Genomic DNA, 20854 nt, shown 5'->3' with positions numbered 1-20854 from the left:
AGTTATAAAAAACACAGTAAATATATAACACCAGTTACAGTTTGAGAGAGTTAAGGATCACTAAACCCAATAATAAAAATATATTATTATATAGTCCTTGGATGTGATGGCTGAATTTGAACATTTTCAGCACATACAGAAAATCTTGATATTGCCATAAATGCCATGTCCATGTCACTTCCTATAAGCTGCACCAAAGAATATCTACCTTCCTAGCTTTCTTCAATAATCTACCAATTGCCCTAACCCCCATTTCATGGCGATAAAAAGATACAGATATGTTTGTAGTCCATATCAGGAGAGCGGACTAGGGTGACAACCATTGCTCACCCCAAAGATACAGTGGAGGAGTGTGTGTAGCCACCCAGGGACAGAAAGTGTGTTATTTGCAGGATTTTCAGGTGAAAATAAAGCAAATGAAGCTTGGAAAAAGAAAATCAATGTAGCCACTGTGACAGACCTAGCCGGGACAGAGGCTTTTGGAGAGGACTGAATGCAAGCCTCTTGCCTTTTGATTATGGGCCCTGGATTTTCAAGGGAACAATACTCTTTGCGAGGTGAATGAGAAATCCAGTCTAATCTGTACTAATCGGACTCAATCTTGTATATATGTATATATTGTATGTTGTCTCATTTTGTTGTGGACTCTTTGCTGTGATCATTTGGGATGTGTATCTTTATGGGGGGGGATTCCTCCAGCAGCCCCCTGCTAAGACTGTCTACTGAGGAGAAGTTTGAACACACTTGACCTGTTTTTCCATTGTCTTTGGACAGTTTAACCCGCCCTCTTTTCCGTCGGTGGGGGGGGATTCTCTGAGTTATTTTATCTGTTGTGTCCATATGTGATAATAAAACAGTCCATGTTAGCAGTGAAACAAGTCTCGTCTTGTTTTGTGCTTTGTGAGTGGTTGGAATATCTGATATCTATATCCAGACTGGGAGGAAGTGGTATACTAATGGAAGCACTCAAGCGGAGTGTGGGAGGTTCCGTCATAGCCACCACTAGAGATGGGCTGAACACCCCCCTGTTCGGTTTGCAGCAAAACTCCTGAACATGGGAAAAGTTCTGCACCGAACAACGAACTCGATTGAAGTCTATGGGAGTTGAACGTGACAAATCAAAAGTGTCCATTTTGAAGGCTTATATGCAAGTAATTGACCATAAAAGGGGTATGGAGGTCCAGGTACTCCCCTGGGAGACATGTATCAATGCAAATTTTTTTTGAAAAACTATAGCTTTTTCAAGATCAGTGATTTTAATGATGCTTAAAGTGCAACGATAAAATAAAAAAAAAACCCTTTAAATATAGTGCCTGGGGGGGTCCTTGCCTGTAAGGTGGTGCATCTGTAGCATAAATGGAACATGCTGCAGCAAAAAATGACATTTCTAAAGAAAAGACTCGCGGTTGCAAATGGCTCACACCAACATTTTTTGTTTAAAACGATGTAGGGTTCCCCCCAAAATCCATACCAGACCTTTACCCGAGCACGTAGCCTGGCAGGTCAGGAAAGGGGGTGGACAAGCAAGCGCCCCCCTCCTGAACCATACCAGGACACATGCCCTCAACTTGGGGGGGTGGGTGCTTTGGGGCAGGGGGGCTCTGTTGATGGGGACAAGGCTCTCTTCCCCTAAACCCTGGGCTGTGGTTGTGGAGATCTGTGGACGGGGGGGCTTATTAGAATCTGGAAGCCCCCTTTACCAAGCATGGCTGGCTTGTCATTTGACTGTTCTTATATAGGTAAGGGCGGAGCCACCTGGCAATGTCACTAGGTGGCACCGCCCCCTTGTGACCCAGCATGCACTGGTTGGTGACATCACAAGAGGGGCGGTGCCACCAGGTGACGTCACCATGTGGCCCTGCCATTACCTTTATAAGAACTGGCAAAAGGCAAGCCAGCCATTTGGCGGTTTGCCTTCACGGCGGATGGAGCTATTTATTTTGCTCTTTCTTGGGTGAGAGGTGTGGCTGGCATCGTGATTGACAATGGATTTACATCTGGGGATACTGTTTATTTTTTATTTTTTAATAAAGGAATCGTCAAAAACTGTCTCTGTGTTTTTATTACTTTTTAACACTTTTTTGCTGAATGGGTAGGGGTATTATGTACCCCATACTCATTCACATGGGGGGCTGCAATCTGGGGGCTTGTCAAAGGGGGCTTCTAGATTCTGAAAGCCTTCTGTGCGCAGACCCCCACAACAACAGCCCTGGGTTGTGGGGAAGAGACACTTGTCCTAATCAACATTTACATTTTGGTGTGGGGTTCCCCTTAAAATCCATACCAGACCCAAAGTGCCTGGTATGGATTGAGTATTGACATTTTTTTTATTGTTCAGCTGTCAGCGGGGAAGCCCATTGACAGCTGATGACTTATTGGTTGTTAAGGATGCCACGGATGGTTTCCTGGCCCTGCTCCTTAACAACCAGCTTTTACTGCGCCCTGATTGGGCAAAGCAGCGCATTCCCCAAATGGGGCAAACAGCCAATGTTCAGCCCAAACTCATGCTCGGGCTGAACCATTCGCCAAACGCCAGCCACCACACCAAGGACTAGTAAGCTGCAATATGTTTAATTTATGGCTTGGGGTTTAGATAGACTTTAAGAAGCTTTGCTGCTCATAAAAACTTTACAATCATGCTGTAAACAAAGAAGAAAAAAGCTATTGCAATGTGTAGACCAAGTTTTACAATCTAATAACGTTCTATTATAGTTCTTTCAATAAAATTCAAGCTGTCATGGTTTGTGTCATAAAAAATTTGCATGGATTATGTAAACTAAATGACATGGTTTATATACTGGGCAACTAAATTTCATTTTCTCCAGTCAATCATCTGCCTCATATTTGAAAACTAGAGGGTAGGAAAGCTGAGCAAGATCTAAAGAGTCAGCAAAAATGTGCATTATTTAAAATGTGAAACTAAGGCACGTAGATTGGGTAAATTCAAATGACATTTTCAATCTAAACTCCTCATTTGTAGGGTGTCACATGGACAGTGAAAGTGTGTGGCAGGAAGGATGTTCCAGGTGTTTCTTTGGATTCCATTATGAATTACTGAAAAATTCAATGATGTGTTAAAATCAGAGTCTCGCATAGGTAACATTTACCATAATTGTTACTGAACTCTGAATTTTCTAATGAAAAATAGGCGATCCAGGTTACTTAATTTTAAGTGGAACTAAATCCACCAATTCACCTGCCTCCCAAAACAGTTATATTCAAGGCATGCCATAAGCACCGGTTCACACAGGGGCGACATGTCAGGCGACTTAGCTGCCTGACAAGTCACGCTCAATTCATTGCAATGGAACCATTCTAATAGGAGCAACTCAAGTCACTCTGACTTAGAAAAAGGTTCCTGTACTACTTTGGGGCGACTTCGGAGCGCCTTGCATTGACTTCTATACAGAAGTCGTTTTGCAAGCCACACTGAAGTCATGCTGTACAGAGCGGCTTCAGAGTCGGATGACTTTGAAGCCGCCCCTGTGTGAATGGCACTAAATGATGACCATCACAGTTGCTGTCACCCAAACTGCCAAGCCATCAAACTGCTGGTGTCATAACTGATCATATATACAGCTTAATGGCAACTGCAAATCAAAAAAGTGGCAAAGATGACAGCTTCCTTGGATATAAAGGATAAGAGAGTTTTGTTCCACTAAGTATGTTGAATGTACAAAATTATAAGCATTTTGCCACTGAACATGAACATCCATTGACATACAGATGTGTTCCTAAGACCATAACCAGTTCTTTACCTTACTTTGAAGAAAAAACATTAATTAATTGACATTTCCATACTCAGCTGTTAGACGTATTTACTTAAAGAGAGAATTACCTAAAGTAGCCCATCTTGGGTAAGTAATTTGAAGGAATTGATAAATAATTCCAATTCATTCCTCCATCTGCAAAATACATCAAGCAGAACGAGTAAATGCCATCTGTGACAAGTACAGCTTGATAGGTGCTTGCCTGAAAAGGAACACATGAAAGCAAATCATGAAAACAGGCCAGGGATGCAGCATAGTCTATATCACAAACTAAGGGGACAATAGGGTGACTGAAATGTTATGCTAGCCAAACAAACTTGTAAACTCCTACCTGCTACAACCTCCAAAAGTGTGCATTAGAGAGGAAGTAAAGTTGAATCATTATTTGTTTAGCTGTACGAGTAAAATAGATCAACCTTTACATTACATACATTACACAGTCAGGTTCTGCTTTCTGTTCTGCTATGCTCCTCAATTGTTGCACTTTACAATTGTATCGGGGGAAGAGGGTTTAGTTTAAAAGGCTGTTATGTAAAAAGCATGTCCCTTTAATATTTCAGAGCTTTTGTATAAGACTTGTATATATTTAATGATGTACATGTGTATAAATAACATATTGGTGCACCTGCACTCTGGTAACAGATATCAACCAAAGAGAACTATGAATGAAATGAAAGCTCTGTAGTAGATTGAAGTAGTTCATTAACCATACCATCAGTGAGTCATTCAGAAGTAATTGCTCCAAGCTTCCATCTCAGCATCTCAGCTGCTTTTATGGCATATGCGTAATAGTAAAAATTGATCAAAACGCGTAAAGTCATCAGCGCGCGACTTTTCTAGACCACTGCCCTGTCAGGCCTCAGAAATGTGCCCCAGCTGTGTCTCAGTGAGTGACTGTGAACCAGTAGGGAACATATATTTATAGCTTACTGGCAGCATTTGTGTGAGGAGATCTGAAGGTAGCTGTCCTGAAGTAAGTGGGAAAGTCAATCCCTCCCATTGCTGCATCACAGAACCATAGGTTAAAGTGAATTAAAATCAGATGGTGCTTAGCTAAAATTAAGGCCAGGCCTTACTTGGAGGTCAGGGACAAACAACTAACTTCTCTCATACAATAATGGACAAGTGCATACTTAAAATGCACTGAGCAAGAGTTCAGAAAATGGAAGTTCAAAGCTGATGAGTACATGAGAGGCAGAATAGCTTTGTTGTAATGTAACTGGTAGAAAGAACTTTATGCTGACTGTTGTTTCTTCAAGCAGTAAGCAATCTTGTAAATTTAAATTGGAAATAAACTGAAGATTAGAGGACCATGAAAAATGTACCTTCAGTCTGGAATTTCACCTGCTGCACGAGGGTGCCTAGGCATGCCTGTTCCCATGGCCTCATAACAGTATATCGGTAGTGTGAGATGAAAGCAAAGTGCCTGCTGGATGCTAGTCTCAGGAGATTTGTAGTAAGGTTTGGTGACACCACTACTGTACTGTTCACTTTTTTGTCTGCTGAAGGCTATGACATGAGGAAACAGTACCTTGGTGGGACAGCAGTCAGCAGAAAATTCAAACAAGAAAAACACAACACACCTTCTTGTTGGATAAATTTTGGCCTCTGCCTTTTTTTATTATTGTCTTTAAATAATAACTTAAAATATTTAAATCACTGTACTTTAAAACATACCATCAGCTCAGCCACTACGGCTCCAGCTGGAATATTTAAAAGAGAGTAGCATAACCAGAGGACAGACGCCTGTCACCCTTTCACCCAGATCCCCAAACTGAGCCCATTTCGATGCAGGTATGAAAACCTGCATTGAAAATATCCAACCCTATTTCTGATAAATGGACCTTGTCAGCCCTATATAGCCCGGGGAGCGCACCTTCCAATTCCGTGTGTCGATATAAAAAATGTAAAAGAACCTAAAAACGTTTGCACTGATCTGTTTAACCTTTTTCTAACCTTTTCAAGTGGGTGTAGAGAAACCAAATTCAACCACTTCAGTCTAGGGATTATCTCTGAAAAAACTAAAACCGTATTGGGGAAGACAAATGAAACCGCACAAGATCGTCTCGAATAGTAAAAATCAACTCAAGGGATCTGACCTTGCCCAAAACATTTCCCCCTAAATGCAAAATGAAAATATCCAGAGCTGCCCAACTTTGGTATAACCTACCCAGTACCAAAAATAAATCTGACCATATCATACCACGCTTCCTATGCCAAAATACTTTAAACTTATTTTGATCTGTGACCTGGTCTCTGGTTGGCCCAATGGATGAAGGAGTGCCCGACAATCTACACTATTTTCTGAAAACCAGCAATAATTTAAATAAAGGAGTTGGGGCAAATATATAATCAGAAACTATCTGACTTCCATCTACCGATATATTTAATCAAACCTAATCTGGCCAACTCTGTGGCTGCCCTTATTTTAAATGAGTGTGATGTAATGTGTGAATTTCCTAAGGCCCCTTTCACACTGAGGCGGTTTGCAGGCACTATTGCGCTAAAAATAGCGCCTGCAAACCAACCTGAAAGTGCCGCTGCTTTGTCTCCAGTATGAAAGCCCCGAGGGCTTTCACACTGGAGTGGTGCGCTAGCAGGACGGTAATAAAAGTCCTGCTAGCAGCATCTTTGGAGCGGTGAAGGAGCGGTGTGTATACCGCTCCTTCACCACTCCTGCCCATTGAAATCAATAGGGCACCGTGGCTATACCGCCGGCAGGGTTTTTAACCCTTTCTTGGACGCTAGTGGGGGGGTAAAACCACCCCTGCTATCGGGCGAATACCGACGGTAAAGTGCCACTAACAATAGCGGCACTTTATCGCCGCCCCCGCCCCAGTGTGAAAGGGGCCTAAACCTAACAGCTTTGTGCACTTTTTGAAAACACCAATGAATTGGAATTTGCTCAGAGATGTTCCATTAGAATGTACAAGAAGATGACCTTTAATATTTGGCCTCACCTTGAGATAAAATTTTAGCAAAGCTACTGGGCATACTGACAGCTGCTTACAAGCATTTAATACAATCCAAGACCCTTTCCCTATCTGATCAGTTTTAGGCTGTCTAATATAAATTTTTATATCTGTGTCATTAACCAATAAGTCTTCCATCTTGAGACCACCTGTTGCTGTTTAGTGAGCCAATTCAGAGATCCTGAGGGCGGAACCAATTCGGAGATCCTGAGGGTGGAAAAAAGGCCACTGAAAATGCTGCGTTGAATAACGTTGCCTCGAACGCCGACCAGCATACTGACTATGTGGCCTTACAACGACTCTCCAAAATCCCCAGAGTGATTGGCTTTCTAGCATCTTTAACCTTTTTAACTTTCCTATACCCTTTAAGAGCTTGCCTCACTGTGAAAAAACTAAATAGAGATGGGACAATTTTCAATTTAAGAAATAAGAGATACCTGAGACAATTTTATTAATGCGTGACCATGAATATCCCTGGATAAACAGAGAATCTAAAAAAAAAAAAAAAAGATCAAGCCTTCAGAAACCAAATTATATTCAACTCCAAAATTTGTTTCAAATGAGCCTCCATAATTTTCTGGGCAGGCTAACCCCACTGGATCTGAGTTTGGAAACAGGCAGGTGAAAAACTTCATCTGAAAATGAGAAAACGCCAAGTCATTTGTTTTCCTGGGTATATACCTAGCCTTGATCCAGTTGTTTAAACACAGGATTTAAAAAATAAAATACCTCAGCAAAACAATGACTGGCGGAGACTTTGAAGTTAGTTTGTAGTGTACATCACTCCTTTATTATCTCACAGATGGGGTCCTCCTGCTGGTTCAATGTCCTCTTCCAGCGCCCCCTGTCTCCTGCAACAGGCTCTTCTCCTGGTGGATACAACCCCCGCCCTGCTGACAGTCGTACCAAGCTTAGGCTGAGGCAGACACCCAGCGCAGTTAGCAGAGACAGTGCGGGCAGTGAGGGGGAGTATCTCCTGCTCCTACAGCGCCACCTCTTCGCTGGCCTCCCGGCCGAATGGGAAGTGATTTGCCAGACCTCCTGCTGACCCAGATCTTCCTTCTAGGGCAGAAGCTCCTCTTCCTCCAGTCTTCCAGATCCACCAGCGGAGAAGCCTCAATGAGGATGGAAGCAGCGGTGGTAGTGGTGGCAGTGGCAGTGGAGTTGTTAGTAGTGATGTCGGCAGAGGAGGGGATGGTCACCCCAGCGGTGTTGCCGGCTCTTCCAACCAGGTCTTGACCCGCTGCCTTCAGAAGATCCAGGAATCTTGCATACAGTCTTCACCCACTTCTTCCCCGGCTCTCTTGATCAAGCTCCTAAGGAAGGACAACTTAGCCTCGGTAAGCACTGTGCTCTGTGCAGATGAACTCCCTGAACACCACAGCTTGTTGTTTACTGGGGCGACTGTACCTCAGGGGGCTCAGGGCCCTTTTTGTCTGAAATTTTCCCTACACTAGCCCTGAACTACCTAGATTCAAAGGTCACCTTTGAGGTCACTGCCTAGATTTAAAGGTCATCTCTGGGGTCAGGTAACCAATAGGGAGCTTTCCCTCATTTTTTAAACTAAGGGGATACTTGAAACCCTGCTGCCGCAGTCCCATGAGGGAAGGGGGGGATTAGAAACAGTTGTCCCCCCTTTTCCATTCATTCTCTACCTAGATTGCCACCTTCACACAGAGACACAGTGCAGAATATGTAATAGGGAAAGGGTCAGCTGCAGAGATACAAAAGGCTATACTGGGGACTAGTCCTTTGCCCTATGAATGCCTTTTTTTGGTCACAACTTCCAGGGTTCAATTCTTCTTTAAGTGAAAACCCCTCCAAAGTTTTCATTAAAGCGTTAGTTCACCTTTACCAAAAGCTGCCTATGCAGGTAAGGGGCATCTGTAGATAAAATCAAACTGTGCAACTCTGACTAAAGTTGAATAATGCCCTTGCTATAGGTGTAGACCATTATTTACCTGCTAAAGCCTGACTGGAATACTCCCAGGACCTTGCTAGGATGTTGCTAAGAGCTGCTTAGTCATTACTGCTCACCTCCACCACCACAGGAGTGATCTTTCTCTGATTCTTCAAATACACTTGTATTCTCCTTTTCTCTATTTATACAGCATCTTTAAGCTCAGCTTTTGAGAGCTCACTTCTGTGTTGGTAAATGGTAAAGATAAACACTTATAAGACCTCTCTTAGCCATGTCCTAGCAACATCCAGGGAGTATTCCAGTTAGATTTCAGACAGTATATACAGTGCCTTGATAAAGTATTTATACCCCTTGAAATTTTCCACATTTTGTCACTGTCATTTTGTTACAACCAAAAACGTATATGTATTTATTTTATTGGGATTTTATGTGATAGACCAACACACACATAATTGTGAAGTGAAAGGAAAATGATAAATGGTTTTCAAATTTGTTTACAAATAAATATTTGAAAAGTGTGGCATGCATTTGTATTTGTACTCTGATACCCCTAACTAAAATCTAGTGGAACCAATTGCCTTTACAAGTCACCTAAAGAGTCCATCTGTGTCTAATTTAATCTCAGGATAAATACAGCTGCCAGCCCCTCTATTAGAGCCTGGCATACCACACTATGCAAGTCATTTATAAAAATGAGCGTTGTAAATACCTATTTAGAGCTATCTTCAGGCTGGTCACATGACTCACGGCCGCTTTACAGCTTTGGGACAGGGCTTCTGCAGGAGAGGCCTAAATCTCCCTTTGACGTCAACCGGGGAGATCACGTGGCCTCCTGCAGAAGCCCTGTCTCGGAGCTGTAAAGTGACTGCTTGAAGATAGCTCTAAATAGGTATTTACAACGCTCATTTTTAGAAATTACATAGTAGGGTTTGCCAGGCTCTAATAGAGGGGCTGGAAGTGACCATTGTAGGTTTTTTATTTGTAATAATAGTGGTGGGGGGGCAGGCAGAGACAGAGAGGGAGCTGACAGGCAAGGAGGAAGGGCTGAGGGGGAGAGAGGAGAGCAGAGAGGAAAGCTGCATATGACAAAGGGACGCATCCTGACAATGGTGGTCAGGGCTCAGCAGCCCTGATTTTTGTGGTCAATACAGAGAAAGGATTCAGGAAGTGGCAGGTTCAGGGAGGTTTTTTTTTTACAGTTTAGAGGAGGGCAGATTAGACAGCACAAGCACTCTGTTGTTTAATCTGCTTTAAGGGACAAACACTTTAACTATAATCTGTCAGGTCCATAAAATGTATCAACAGTCAAGGGCCTGGCTAAACAATATCTTCAGATTATCCAAGGAGACAGATCCTTGTGATATAAAGTTGTTGGCAAATGTTTTTGCATCCACGTATAAAATCTGAAACAAAATCTGTGGTCATCATAACACATAATGACATGCAAGCATTTCAGTATAATTGTACCTGTGTAGAACTGAAGAAATATGCAGGATACGGTAAAACTTGAAACCAAGTTATCTTTAACGCCCAGAGAGCCTTAAAATTTGAAAAAGTAGGGGAGAAATTCAATTGTATTTGTGATTCCAATTTTGTTTTAAAATCTGTATTTTGGTATGGATTGGCCTGGAAGTCATAAATCTGGAAAAAAAAAATATGTTTGTTATAAACAATTTCTCAGTGCTTACTGCCAAAACATTCAACCACTTACATGCACCAATTCGATGACCCAATCAGAGGCACAGAACATTCTTATTAGCATTATGGGGAGTGAGGGTGAATGATATTTAAATGACTGATCACTGAAAACAGCAATTGGAAAAACAGGTGTTTACTAATTAAGTATCATAGAATCATTACACTAAAACTATCATCTCTAGATTAATGCTATATTATATACAGTATCTCACAAAAGTGAGTACACCCCTCACATTTTTGGGAATATTTTATTATATCTTTTCACGTGATAACACTGAAGAAATTACATTTTGCTACAATGTAAAGTAGTGAGTAGAGGTCGACCGATATATCGGCCGGCCGATACAACAGCCGATATTTGGCATTTTTTACTTAATCGGCATTGGCCGATTGTGCTGATAAAAAAGGCCGATATAACTTCAGCGCGACTTGCAAATGACTTCTGTAATAGAAGTCAATGCAAGTTGCCTGAAGTCTTCTGTAAAGCGACTTCTCTCCTCTCTGGGCAGCCTGCCAAGTCTGATAAAAGAACAGATACAATGTTTACACTTATCAATGAGCTGAACTCTGTGTGTAGAAGTTCTCAGTTTAACCATTTAAAGACTAAGTCTTTTCTGACACTTGTTGCTTACAAGTAAAAATCCTGTATTTTCTGCTGGAAAATCACTTAGAACCCCCAAACATTATATATATATATTTTTTTTAGCTGAGACCCTAGGGAATAAAATAGCGGTTGTTGCAATATTTTATGTCACACGGTATTTGCGCAGCGGTCTTTTAAATGCAATTTTTTTTTTTAAAAATACACTAATAAATAAAAAAAAAAAACTAAGCAGTAAAGTTAGCCCGTTTTTTTTTCGTCCAAAAGTTTTGATTACCTGTTTTTGTGTATTTATTATTTAAGATATAGTTTTTTTTTTTTTTTAATCTAAATTCTACATACAAGTGAACTGATTGGAGGTTTGTTTTGTTTAATAAATATTTAAATGTAAAAAATTTTCTGTATCACTTATTACTTAAGGTTGCTTTCACACTGGAGCGGGCAGGCGTTGATAGTAAAACGCTGCTAGTTTTAGCGACATTTTACAGTCATTTTAGCGGCGCCATTGGGCTGCTAGTGGGGTGCTTATAACCCAGCTAGCGGCAAAGGAAGAGGTTAAATGCGCCCCTGAAGTGCCGCTGCTGAAACGCTTTGCAGGCGCTTCGGCAGCGGTGCGCATTCATTTCAATGGGCAGGAGTGGTGGAGGAGCGGTATACACCTCTCCAAAGATGCTGCTTGCAGGACTTTTTTTTAACATCCTGCCAGCGCATCACCTCAGTGTGAAAGCACTCGGGCTTTCACACTGAGACTGCAGGGGAGCCGCTTTACAGGCACTTTTCAGGCGCTATTTTTAGCCCAAAAGCGCCTGAAAAACACCCCAGTGTGAAAGGGGTCTAACTGTTAGATTTTATGAGATGAAGGGAAAAAAAAAAAAGAAAAAAAAAATCGGCCTAATATATCGGCCCAAAAAAATCGGCATCACATATCGGCCATCGGCCACCGCGATTTCTAAATATCGGCATTGGCCAGAGAGAAACCCATATCAGTCAACCTCTAGTAGTGAGTGTATAGCTTGTACAACAGTGTAAATTTGCTGTCCCCTCAAATTAACTCAACACACAGCCCTTAATGTTTAAACTGCTGGCAACAAAAGTGAGTACACCCCTAAGTGAAAATGTCCAAATTGGGCCCAATTAGCCATTTTCCATCCCCAACTCGTTAGTGTTACAAGGTCTCAGGTGTGAATGGGGAGCAGGTGTGTTAAATTTGGTGTTATACAGTAGCTCTCACTCTTTCATACTGGTCACTGGAAGTTCAACATGGCACCTTATGGCAAAGAACTCTGAAGATCTGAAAAAATAATTGTTGCTCTACAAAAAGATGGCCTAGGCTATAAGAAGATTGTCAAGACCCTGAAACTGAGCTGCAGCATGGTGGCCAAGACCATACAGTGGTTTTACAGGATAGATTCCACTCAGAACAGGCCTCGCCATGGTTGACCAAAGAGGTTGAGTGCATGTGCTCAGCATCATATCCAGAGGTTGTCTTTGGGAAATAGATGTAAAAGTGCTGCCAGCATTGCTGCAAAGGTTTAAGGGGTGGGGGTCAGCCTGTCAGTGCTCAGACCACACGCTGCACACTGCATCAAATTGGTCTCCTCCCAGAAGGAAGCCTCTTCTAAAAATGATGCACAAGAAAGCCCACAAACAGTGGAAGATAAGCAGACTAAGGACATGGATTACTGGAACCATGTCCTGTGATCTGATGAGACCAAGATAAACTTATTTGGTTGAGATGGTGTCAAGTGTGTGTGGCGGCAACCAGGTGAGGAGTACAGACAAGTGTGTTTTGCCTACAGTCAAGCATTGTGGTGGGAGTGTCATGATCTGGGGCTGCATGAGTGCTGCCGGCACTGGGGAGCTACAGTTCATTGAGGGAACCATGAATGCCAACATGTACTGTAACATACGGAAGCAGAGTATGATTCCCTCCCTTCAGAGACTGGGCTGCAGGGCAGTATTCCAACATGATAACGACTCCAAACACACCTCCAAGAGGACCACTACCTTGCTAAAGAAGCTGAGGGTAAAGGTGATGGACTGACCAAGCATGTCTCCAGACCTAAACCCTATTAAGCAAACCATTAAACGGAAGGTGGAGGAGCGCAAGGTCTCTAACATCCACCAGCTCTGTGATGTCATCATGGAGAAGTGGAAGAGGACTCCAGTGGCAACCTGTGAAGCTCTGGTGAACTCCATGCCCAAGAAGGTTAAGGCAGTGCTGGAAAATAACGGTGGCCACACAAAATATTGACACTTTGGGCCCAATTTAGACATTTTCACTTAGGGGTGTACTCACTTTTGTTGCCATCGGTTTAGACATTAATGACTGTGTGTTGAGTTATTTTGAGGGGACAGCAAATTTACACTGTTATACAAGCTGTTCACTCACTACTTTACATTGTAGCAAAATGTAATTTCCTCATTGTTGTCACATGAAAAGATATAAAATATTTACAAAAATGTGAGGGGTGTACTCACTTTTGTGAGATACTGTATGTTTTTTAGCTTATAATAGAGTAGGAAAGAGATACAACATCTGTCATATTGTATTGCTGCCTGTGCCCTCACTGGGAGATTCATCCTCTCTATGTGATATCCTGAACATCACTGATGTTCTGAAAATCAAACATTTTGAGTTGTCAAAAGAAGAGACAGAAAGGGGAATCTTTCAATGAGGACTGGTGACAACTGGGATTTGCTATAACTACCTGTTGTGTCTAAGGGACAGGAAGGGCAATGAATTCTACCCAATGGGACACAGATGTCAGAAAAAGGAAAACTAGCAAAAATACAGTAATACATTTTTATACACTATCTTAAGTATCTTTAAATATTGATTTGTCATACCTGGTAGTACAAATCCCCCATAAGGGAGAAGTCAGCATCTGCCCAGAAAACAGCGATCATGGGTGGCGTGGAATAGTCATAGTTGTAGAAAGTGCTTAATGGGTAAGGCAGTGTGTAAATGGGGTCATACGAATTCCGACGAAATATGATAACACCATTGTCTGTGAACTGTGCAAAAGAAAAAAAAAATCATATTGATCAGTTTAGGCAGAAGAAGATCTATAAATGGATAGTACAAAAGGATTGATGATGAGTTAGTATTTCAAATATTTCACAATTATTTGCAGCCAAACATTTTTAGAATGGGTTATAAGATGGAATTGAGTCTCCAGTTTTTCTTCATCCACGGTACAATATTAATCACAAAGTTAATGCAGAATTCCAAAACACTCTTTGTTTGATTAAAATACTTAAGTGAAGAAAATCTTCATTTTAAAATTGGGTGAACAATTACTTCAGTTATCTAATCATATAATCAGATATTCAAAATGAACAGGAATTTGTTTTTCACATGATTAAAGCGAATAATCGCAGTTTTTTGAGTGAAGATTTTCAACTTCTGTGGTACATAAACATGAATATTTCTAATACAGACAGCAATAAAAGTATTTTTATTAGTAGAATGGGAAAAAGTTCTTGTTGCTGCCTATGTCCTGTTGACAAAGTTTCCTTACTTACTGTTTTGTTACAAAGATAGGAAGGGAACGGAAATCTTCCCAACGGGGACATGGATAACAATAAACTCCTGATTAAGATTCTAACCCTTTCTCACTCTATCCAAAAAAAAAAAAAAAAAATGGTGGCAGTTCTACTCTACAGTTAAATGTATAATATTGTTAAACACCAATAAAGGTATTGTAGCTATTTATTTGTTTATACTATGTCATGTACATTATGAAAATCTTTCAGTTAATTCATTTTTCCCTTTGTTTTAAACGAAAAAATAATAGACTATTAATCAAAAATATATCACAGCATTTGCATACTCCCGCCTTTTATTTATTTTTTGACCTAGGCCAGAATTATGTGTACCTGGTCCTGCAGCCTCCTGGAATACTTACATCACATCTCCCAGGAGGCTGCAGGCTCACCATGCAGAGAGGCCGTGGGAAGGAAGGTCCTGAGGGCAGGCTGGAGGTAAGGCAGGAACATTATCAAAATTGAAAAAAGTTGAGGATGACAGATCCTCATGGTAACCTTCTATAGAGACACCAGGGTTAAAGGAAAAATAAATATTTTATTCAAAACAATATAGCAAAAAGTAACATTAAGATAAAAATACCACACTACCACCAGTGCAAAAGATAAAATAGACAACGTTGTCAATGTGGATACATGAAGCTGCTAGCAGCACACCTCAATCATGCATGTCTTTCATTCACACCACCAAGATATGGGGGGGAAAAAGGGGGTTGAATTACAATGGAGCTGAACGGTGTAAAGCACAGATTGCACAATGAAGATTGCAAATAGGTAATCACTACTGAAAAGTCGTGTGTAGGTTGCTGTTCATGGATCTGTCATTGAATTGTCACCCTAAGGACAGGAAGTGCCCGTAGATCAAGGTGGGTGTCACAGAAAGTTGAAGCCTTTATGGATCAATGCTGCAGGATCAGCAATGTAATTGTGCAATGAAAAGGCTGGAACTGCACTCTTGTAGACGACACAAACAATGAAATCCTCCCCAGAGAGGCTCAACCACCTCCCGGATCATCAAAATTGGCTGCCTACACTCGGAAGAGGCAGCCAGTTGAAGAGGACCAAGATGGTGGTAACGGGGCCCGCTGTGTGGCACCCGAACAGCAGATTGCAGCAGGTGCATATGTGCTTTAAAGAATATTATAGCACTACAGGTAAGTGAGGAAAAAACATGGGGGGCGGGAGTTGACTACTACTTTAACTATTGTCTAGAATTTTGTGACCTTCTTGTACATGATTTGGAGACTCAGAAAAAAATCTCTGACATTCAAAAACATAGAGCCAAATTTACAATCAATTCTGCACCATTTGAATCACTTCAGTGAAAGATTTCTTGGATCTGATCACATGTACCATTTTAGTTAGTCCAATGCTACTGTATGTCTGAGCAGCAAGAAACTCACAAAATAACGTACAAGCTAATGATAAATTTGTCTTGCACATTCCTGATGATTTCTTTTCTGTGTTCCTCTGCCTTCCAGATTATGATTTCTACTGATAATGATAAGCTGAATATGTACCATATGCAGCATTGGTTTCAATTATTTCACTCTGCTTCCTCACATATAGTTACATAGTAGGTGATGTTGAAAAAAGGCACAAGTCCATCAAGTCCAACCTATGTGTGTGATTATATGTCAGTATTACACTGTATATCCCTGTATGTTGCGGTCGTTCAAGCGCTTATCTAATCGTTTTTTTAAACTATCAATGCTTCCCGCTGAGACCACCGCCTGTGGAAGGGAATTCCACATCCTTGCCGCTCTTACAGTAAAGAACCCTCTACCTAGTTTAACCGCTTCAGCCCCGGAAGATTTTACCCCCTTACTGACCAGAGCACTTTTTGCTATTCGGCACTGCGTCACTTTAACTAACACTTGCTCGGTCGTGCGACGCTGTACCCAAACAAAATTGATGTCCTTTTTTTCCCCACAAATAGAGCTTTCTTTTGGTGGTATTTGACCTCTGTGGTTTATATTTTTTGCGCTATAAACAAAAGAAGAGCAACAATTTTGAAAAAAGACACAATTTATTTTACTTTTTGCTATAATAAATATCCCACATTTTTTATCAAAAAAACAAATTTTTTCCTCAGTTTAGGCCAATATGTATTCTTCGACATGTTTTTGGTAAAAATCGCAATAAGCGTATATTGATTGGTTTGCGCAAAAGTTATAGTGTCTACAAAATAGGGGATAGATTTATGGCATTTTTATTATTATTATTTTTTTTACTAGTAATGGCGGCGATCTGCGATTTTTAATCGAGACTTCGACACTATGGCGGACACATCGGACACTTTTGACACATTTTTGAAACCATTGACAATTATACAGCTATCAGTGCTATAAAAATGCACTGATTAGCGTGTAAATGTCACTGGCAGGTAAGGAGTTAACACTAGGGGGCAATCAAGGTGTTAACTGTGTTCCCTATGTGTGTCTCTAACTGTGGGGGGATGGGACTGTCTAGGAGGAGAGAGAGATTATTGGTGTTCATACATAGTATGAGCAATACTAGCGATGTACAATAACGTAGTTTCGCCCAGCCGTGCCATTCTGCCGTAGTAAAACTGCGGCAGCTAGTCGGCAAGCGGTTAATGAATGCCAATATTCTGTTTGCTTAGTTAGCAGCAGCTTGGCATTGCTGCTAACAAAGGACCCCCAGGTCCCTTTCCATCCTAAATTCCCCCAGAGTTTCTCCCCCCCCCAGTGTATAGATTGTATTCATATTTTTGCCACCCAAATGCATTATTTTACATTTTTCTACATTAACCACTTCAGCCCTGGAATAGAGCTTTATTTTGGTGATATTTGATCATTTCTGCGGTTTTTATTTTTTGCGCTATAAACAAAAAAAGAGCGACAATTTTGAAAAAAACACAATATTTTGTATTTTTTGCTATAATAAATATCCCCAATTTTTTTTAAAAACAGGCAATTTTTTCCTCAGTTTAGGCCGATATGTATTTTTCTACATATTTTTGGTAATAAAAATGACAAAAAGCGTATATTGATTGATCTGTGCAAAAGTTATAGCATCTACAAAATAGCGGGAAGATTTATGGCATTTTTACTATTATTATTTTTTTTTTTACTAGTAATGGCAGTGACCAGCGATTTTTATCAGGACTGCAACATTATGGTGGACAGATCAGACACTTTTGACACATTTTTGGGACCATTGACAATTATACAGCGATCAGTGCTATAAAAATGCACTGATTACTGTGTAAATGTCAATGGCAGAGAAGGGGTTAACACTAGGAGGCGATCAAGAGGTTAACTGTGTTCCCTAGTGTGTGTTCTAACTGTAGGGGGATAGGAGTGACTGGAGGAAATGACAGATCGTTGTTCTTAGCTAATAGGAACTCACGATCTGTCTCTCCTCTCCTCACAGGACAGGGATTTGTGTATTTACACACACACGTCCCTGTTCTGTCTGTCATGCCCACGATTGCGCGGGGCCGGCCACGTGCATTGGCACCCCTGCAGTGAAGTGGGCACGTGCATGTGTCTCTGGCGGCGCACGCGCCTGCTATCCCGCTTAAAGGGGTCGACGTACCGATATGAAGGTTCACGGGATCGTGCTGACCTGCCGCAGTATAATGACGGCGGCTGGTCAGCAAGCAGTTAAACCTCATTTGCCATGCAGTTGCCCACCCCATTAATTTGTTCAGATCTTTTTGCAAGGTTTCCACATCCTGCGGAGAAGCTATTGCACTGCTTAGCTTAGTATTGTCTGCAAATACAGAGATTGAACTGTTTACCCCATCCTCCAGGTCATTTATGAACAAATTAAAGAGGATCGGTCCCAGCACAGAACCCTGGGGGACCCCACTACCCACCCCTGACCATTTTGAGTACTCCCCATTTATCCCCACCCTCTAAACTCGTCCTTGTAGCCAGTTTTCAATCCATGTACCCACCCTATGGTCCATGCCAACGGACCTTATTTTGTACAGTAAATGTTTATGGGGAACTGTGTCAAATGCTTTTGCAAAATCCAGATACACCAAGTCTACGGGCCTTCCTTTATCTAGATGACAACTCACCTCCTCATAGAAGGTTAATAGATTGGTTTGGCAAGAAGAATTCTTCATGAATCCATGCTGATTACTGCTAATGATCCCACTCTTATTACTAAAATCATGTATATAGTTTCTTATCATCCCCTCCAAGAGCTTGCATACTATTGATGTTAGGCTAACTGGTCTGTAATTCCCAGGGATGTATTTCGGGCCCTTTTTAAATATTGGTGCTACATTGGCTTTTCTCCAATCAGCTGGTACCATTCCAGTCAGTAGACTGTCAGTAAAAATTAGGAACAATGGTCTGGCAATTACTTGACTGAGTTCCCTAAGTACCCTAGGGTGCAAGCCATCTGGTCCCAGTGATTTAATAATGTTAAGTTTCCCAAGTTTCATTTTAATTCTGTCCTCTGTTAACCATGGAGGTGCTTTCTGTGATGTGTCATGAGGATAAACACTTCAGTTTTGGTTACTGAAGCCCCCCGATTCCCTCGTGAAGACTGAGGAGAAGAACAATTTCAATACCTTCGCCATCTTACCATCCTTTGTAACCAGATGACCTTCCTCATTCTTTATGGGGCCAATATGGTCTGTCCTCCCTTTTTTACTGTCTACATACTTAAAGAATTTCTTGGGATTTTTTTTGCTTTCCTCCGCTATGTGTCTTTCGTGTTCTATCTTAGCCGCCCTAATTGCACCCTTACATTTCTTGTTGCATGCTTTATAAAGTCTGAATGCTGATGTTGATCCCTCAACCTTGTATTTTTTGAAGGGCTTCTACTTTGCTTTTATATGCATTTTTACATTGGAGTTAAGCCATTCAGGACTTTTGTTCGCTCTTTTAAATTTATTACCCAATGGGATGCATTGGCTAATGCCCTTATTTAATATAAGCAAACCAATCTCTCCTCTGTGTTCTTTGTTCCTAAGATTTTATCCCAGTTTAAGCCTTCTAGCAAGGTTCGTAGTCTAGGGAAGTTGGCTCTTTTGAAATTCAGTGTCTTTGTATTCCCCTTATGTTTCCTATTTGTGTGATTTATACTGAAACCAATTGACCTGTGATTGCTGTTTATTAAATTGCCCCGTATTACCACATCCGTGATCAGCTCTGTATTGTAGGTAATCAGTAGATCCAGTAACGGTTTATTTCTAGTTGGTGCGTCTACCATCTGAACCATGAAATTGTCCTGCAAGACATTTAGGAACTGGCGAGCCTTAGACGAATGAGTGGTTCCCTCCGCCCAATCTATTTCTGGATAACTAAAATCCCCCATTATGATAACACTTCCCATCCTTGCTGCTAATCCAAATTGTGATAGGAGATCCATCTCCCCCTCCTCCCTCAGGTTAGGGGAGTATTATTTTCCCCTTAGCTTCATCCCTTTGGAGCTCTACCCATAAGGATTCCACCTCCTCCCTAGCCCCCTTAGTGATGTCATCTCTCACATTCACTTTTACATTATTCTTGATATATAGCCATACACCTCCCCTTTTTTTCCCTCTCTATCCCTGCGATAAAGGGTATACCCTTGAATGGTTGCCAGCCAATCATGAGAGCTGTTGAACCAGGTCTCTGAAATTCTCACAAAATCCAAATCCTCCTTGTACAACAGTATCTCTAGTTCACCCATCTTGTCTACCAGGCTCCTGGCATTGGTGAACATGCCTCATAGTTTAGACCGGTCGCATACTATCCTCTTATTGGGTGTTCGGAGACTGTAACTTGGACTTGTTACTATACTTATCTTGGGTTTATGTGCTTTAGTCAACCTACCACTAATACCCCCAATACTATCCTCTGGAATATGTTCCACGCTGACTATCTCTACCCATGGGCCCTCCCCCCGTCACCTAGTTTAAAAACCCCTCTAACTTTTTGGCCATCTTTACTCCCAGCACATCTGCGCACCCTCGTCATTAAGGTGCAGTTCATCCCTTCTATAGTACTGGTGATCAACTGATTTCTTTTTAGAGTAAAAATACTTCAAGCTATAGTGTTCTTTGTATATATTTCCTTTAGCTATTTATGTACAGGACAAAGCATTTAATAATATTTTAGTGTCATCAGATAAATATGGTATATTGCTTATTATATTTGTATATTCCAGCCAGCATGTAGAGCTTGAGGTTCCTCTTCTCATGTTCCCAGGCTAATCCTAACTACTGTAGTGAAAATATGTGTTGCGTATGGGGCTCAGTAGCTGTAGTTATTATTCAAGAACAGCTGAATTATTTAAAAAAAAGTGATTCATAACTTCCCCTACTCTATAATTCTCTATAGCAACTTTTATTACTGTGTGACACTAACGCGAT

General features: G+C 41.2%; 1 protein-coding gene across 1 annotated transcript in view; it reads right to left on the bottom strand.

Moving 5' to 3' along the window:
* LOC141139893 (uncharacterized) overlaps positions 1-20854 on the bottom strand; it is a 163373-nt gene that overhangs the window by 100541 nt on the left and 41978 nt on the right. Inside the window, 3 exon segments of the mRNA XM_073626451.1 lie at positions 3839-3972; positions 10131-10304; positions 13813-13980. Coding sequence (XP_073482552.1) covers positions 3839-3972; positions 10131-10304; positions 13813-13980 — 476 coding nt within the window.

The sequence above is a fragment of the Aquarana catesbeiana genome, linkage group LG04 (assembly GCF_042186555.1).
Source record: "Aquarana catesbeiana isolate 2022-GZ linkage group LG04, ASM4218655v1, whole genome shotgun sequence".
Lineage (NCBI taxonomy): Eukaryota > Metazoa > Chordata > Amphibia > Anura > Ranidae > Aquarana > Aquarana catesbeiana.
Note: the sequence above shows the minus strand (reverse complement) of the source record. Positions and strands in the feature narration are given on the sequence as shown.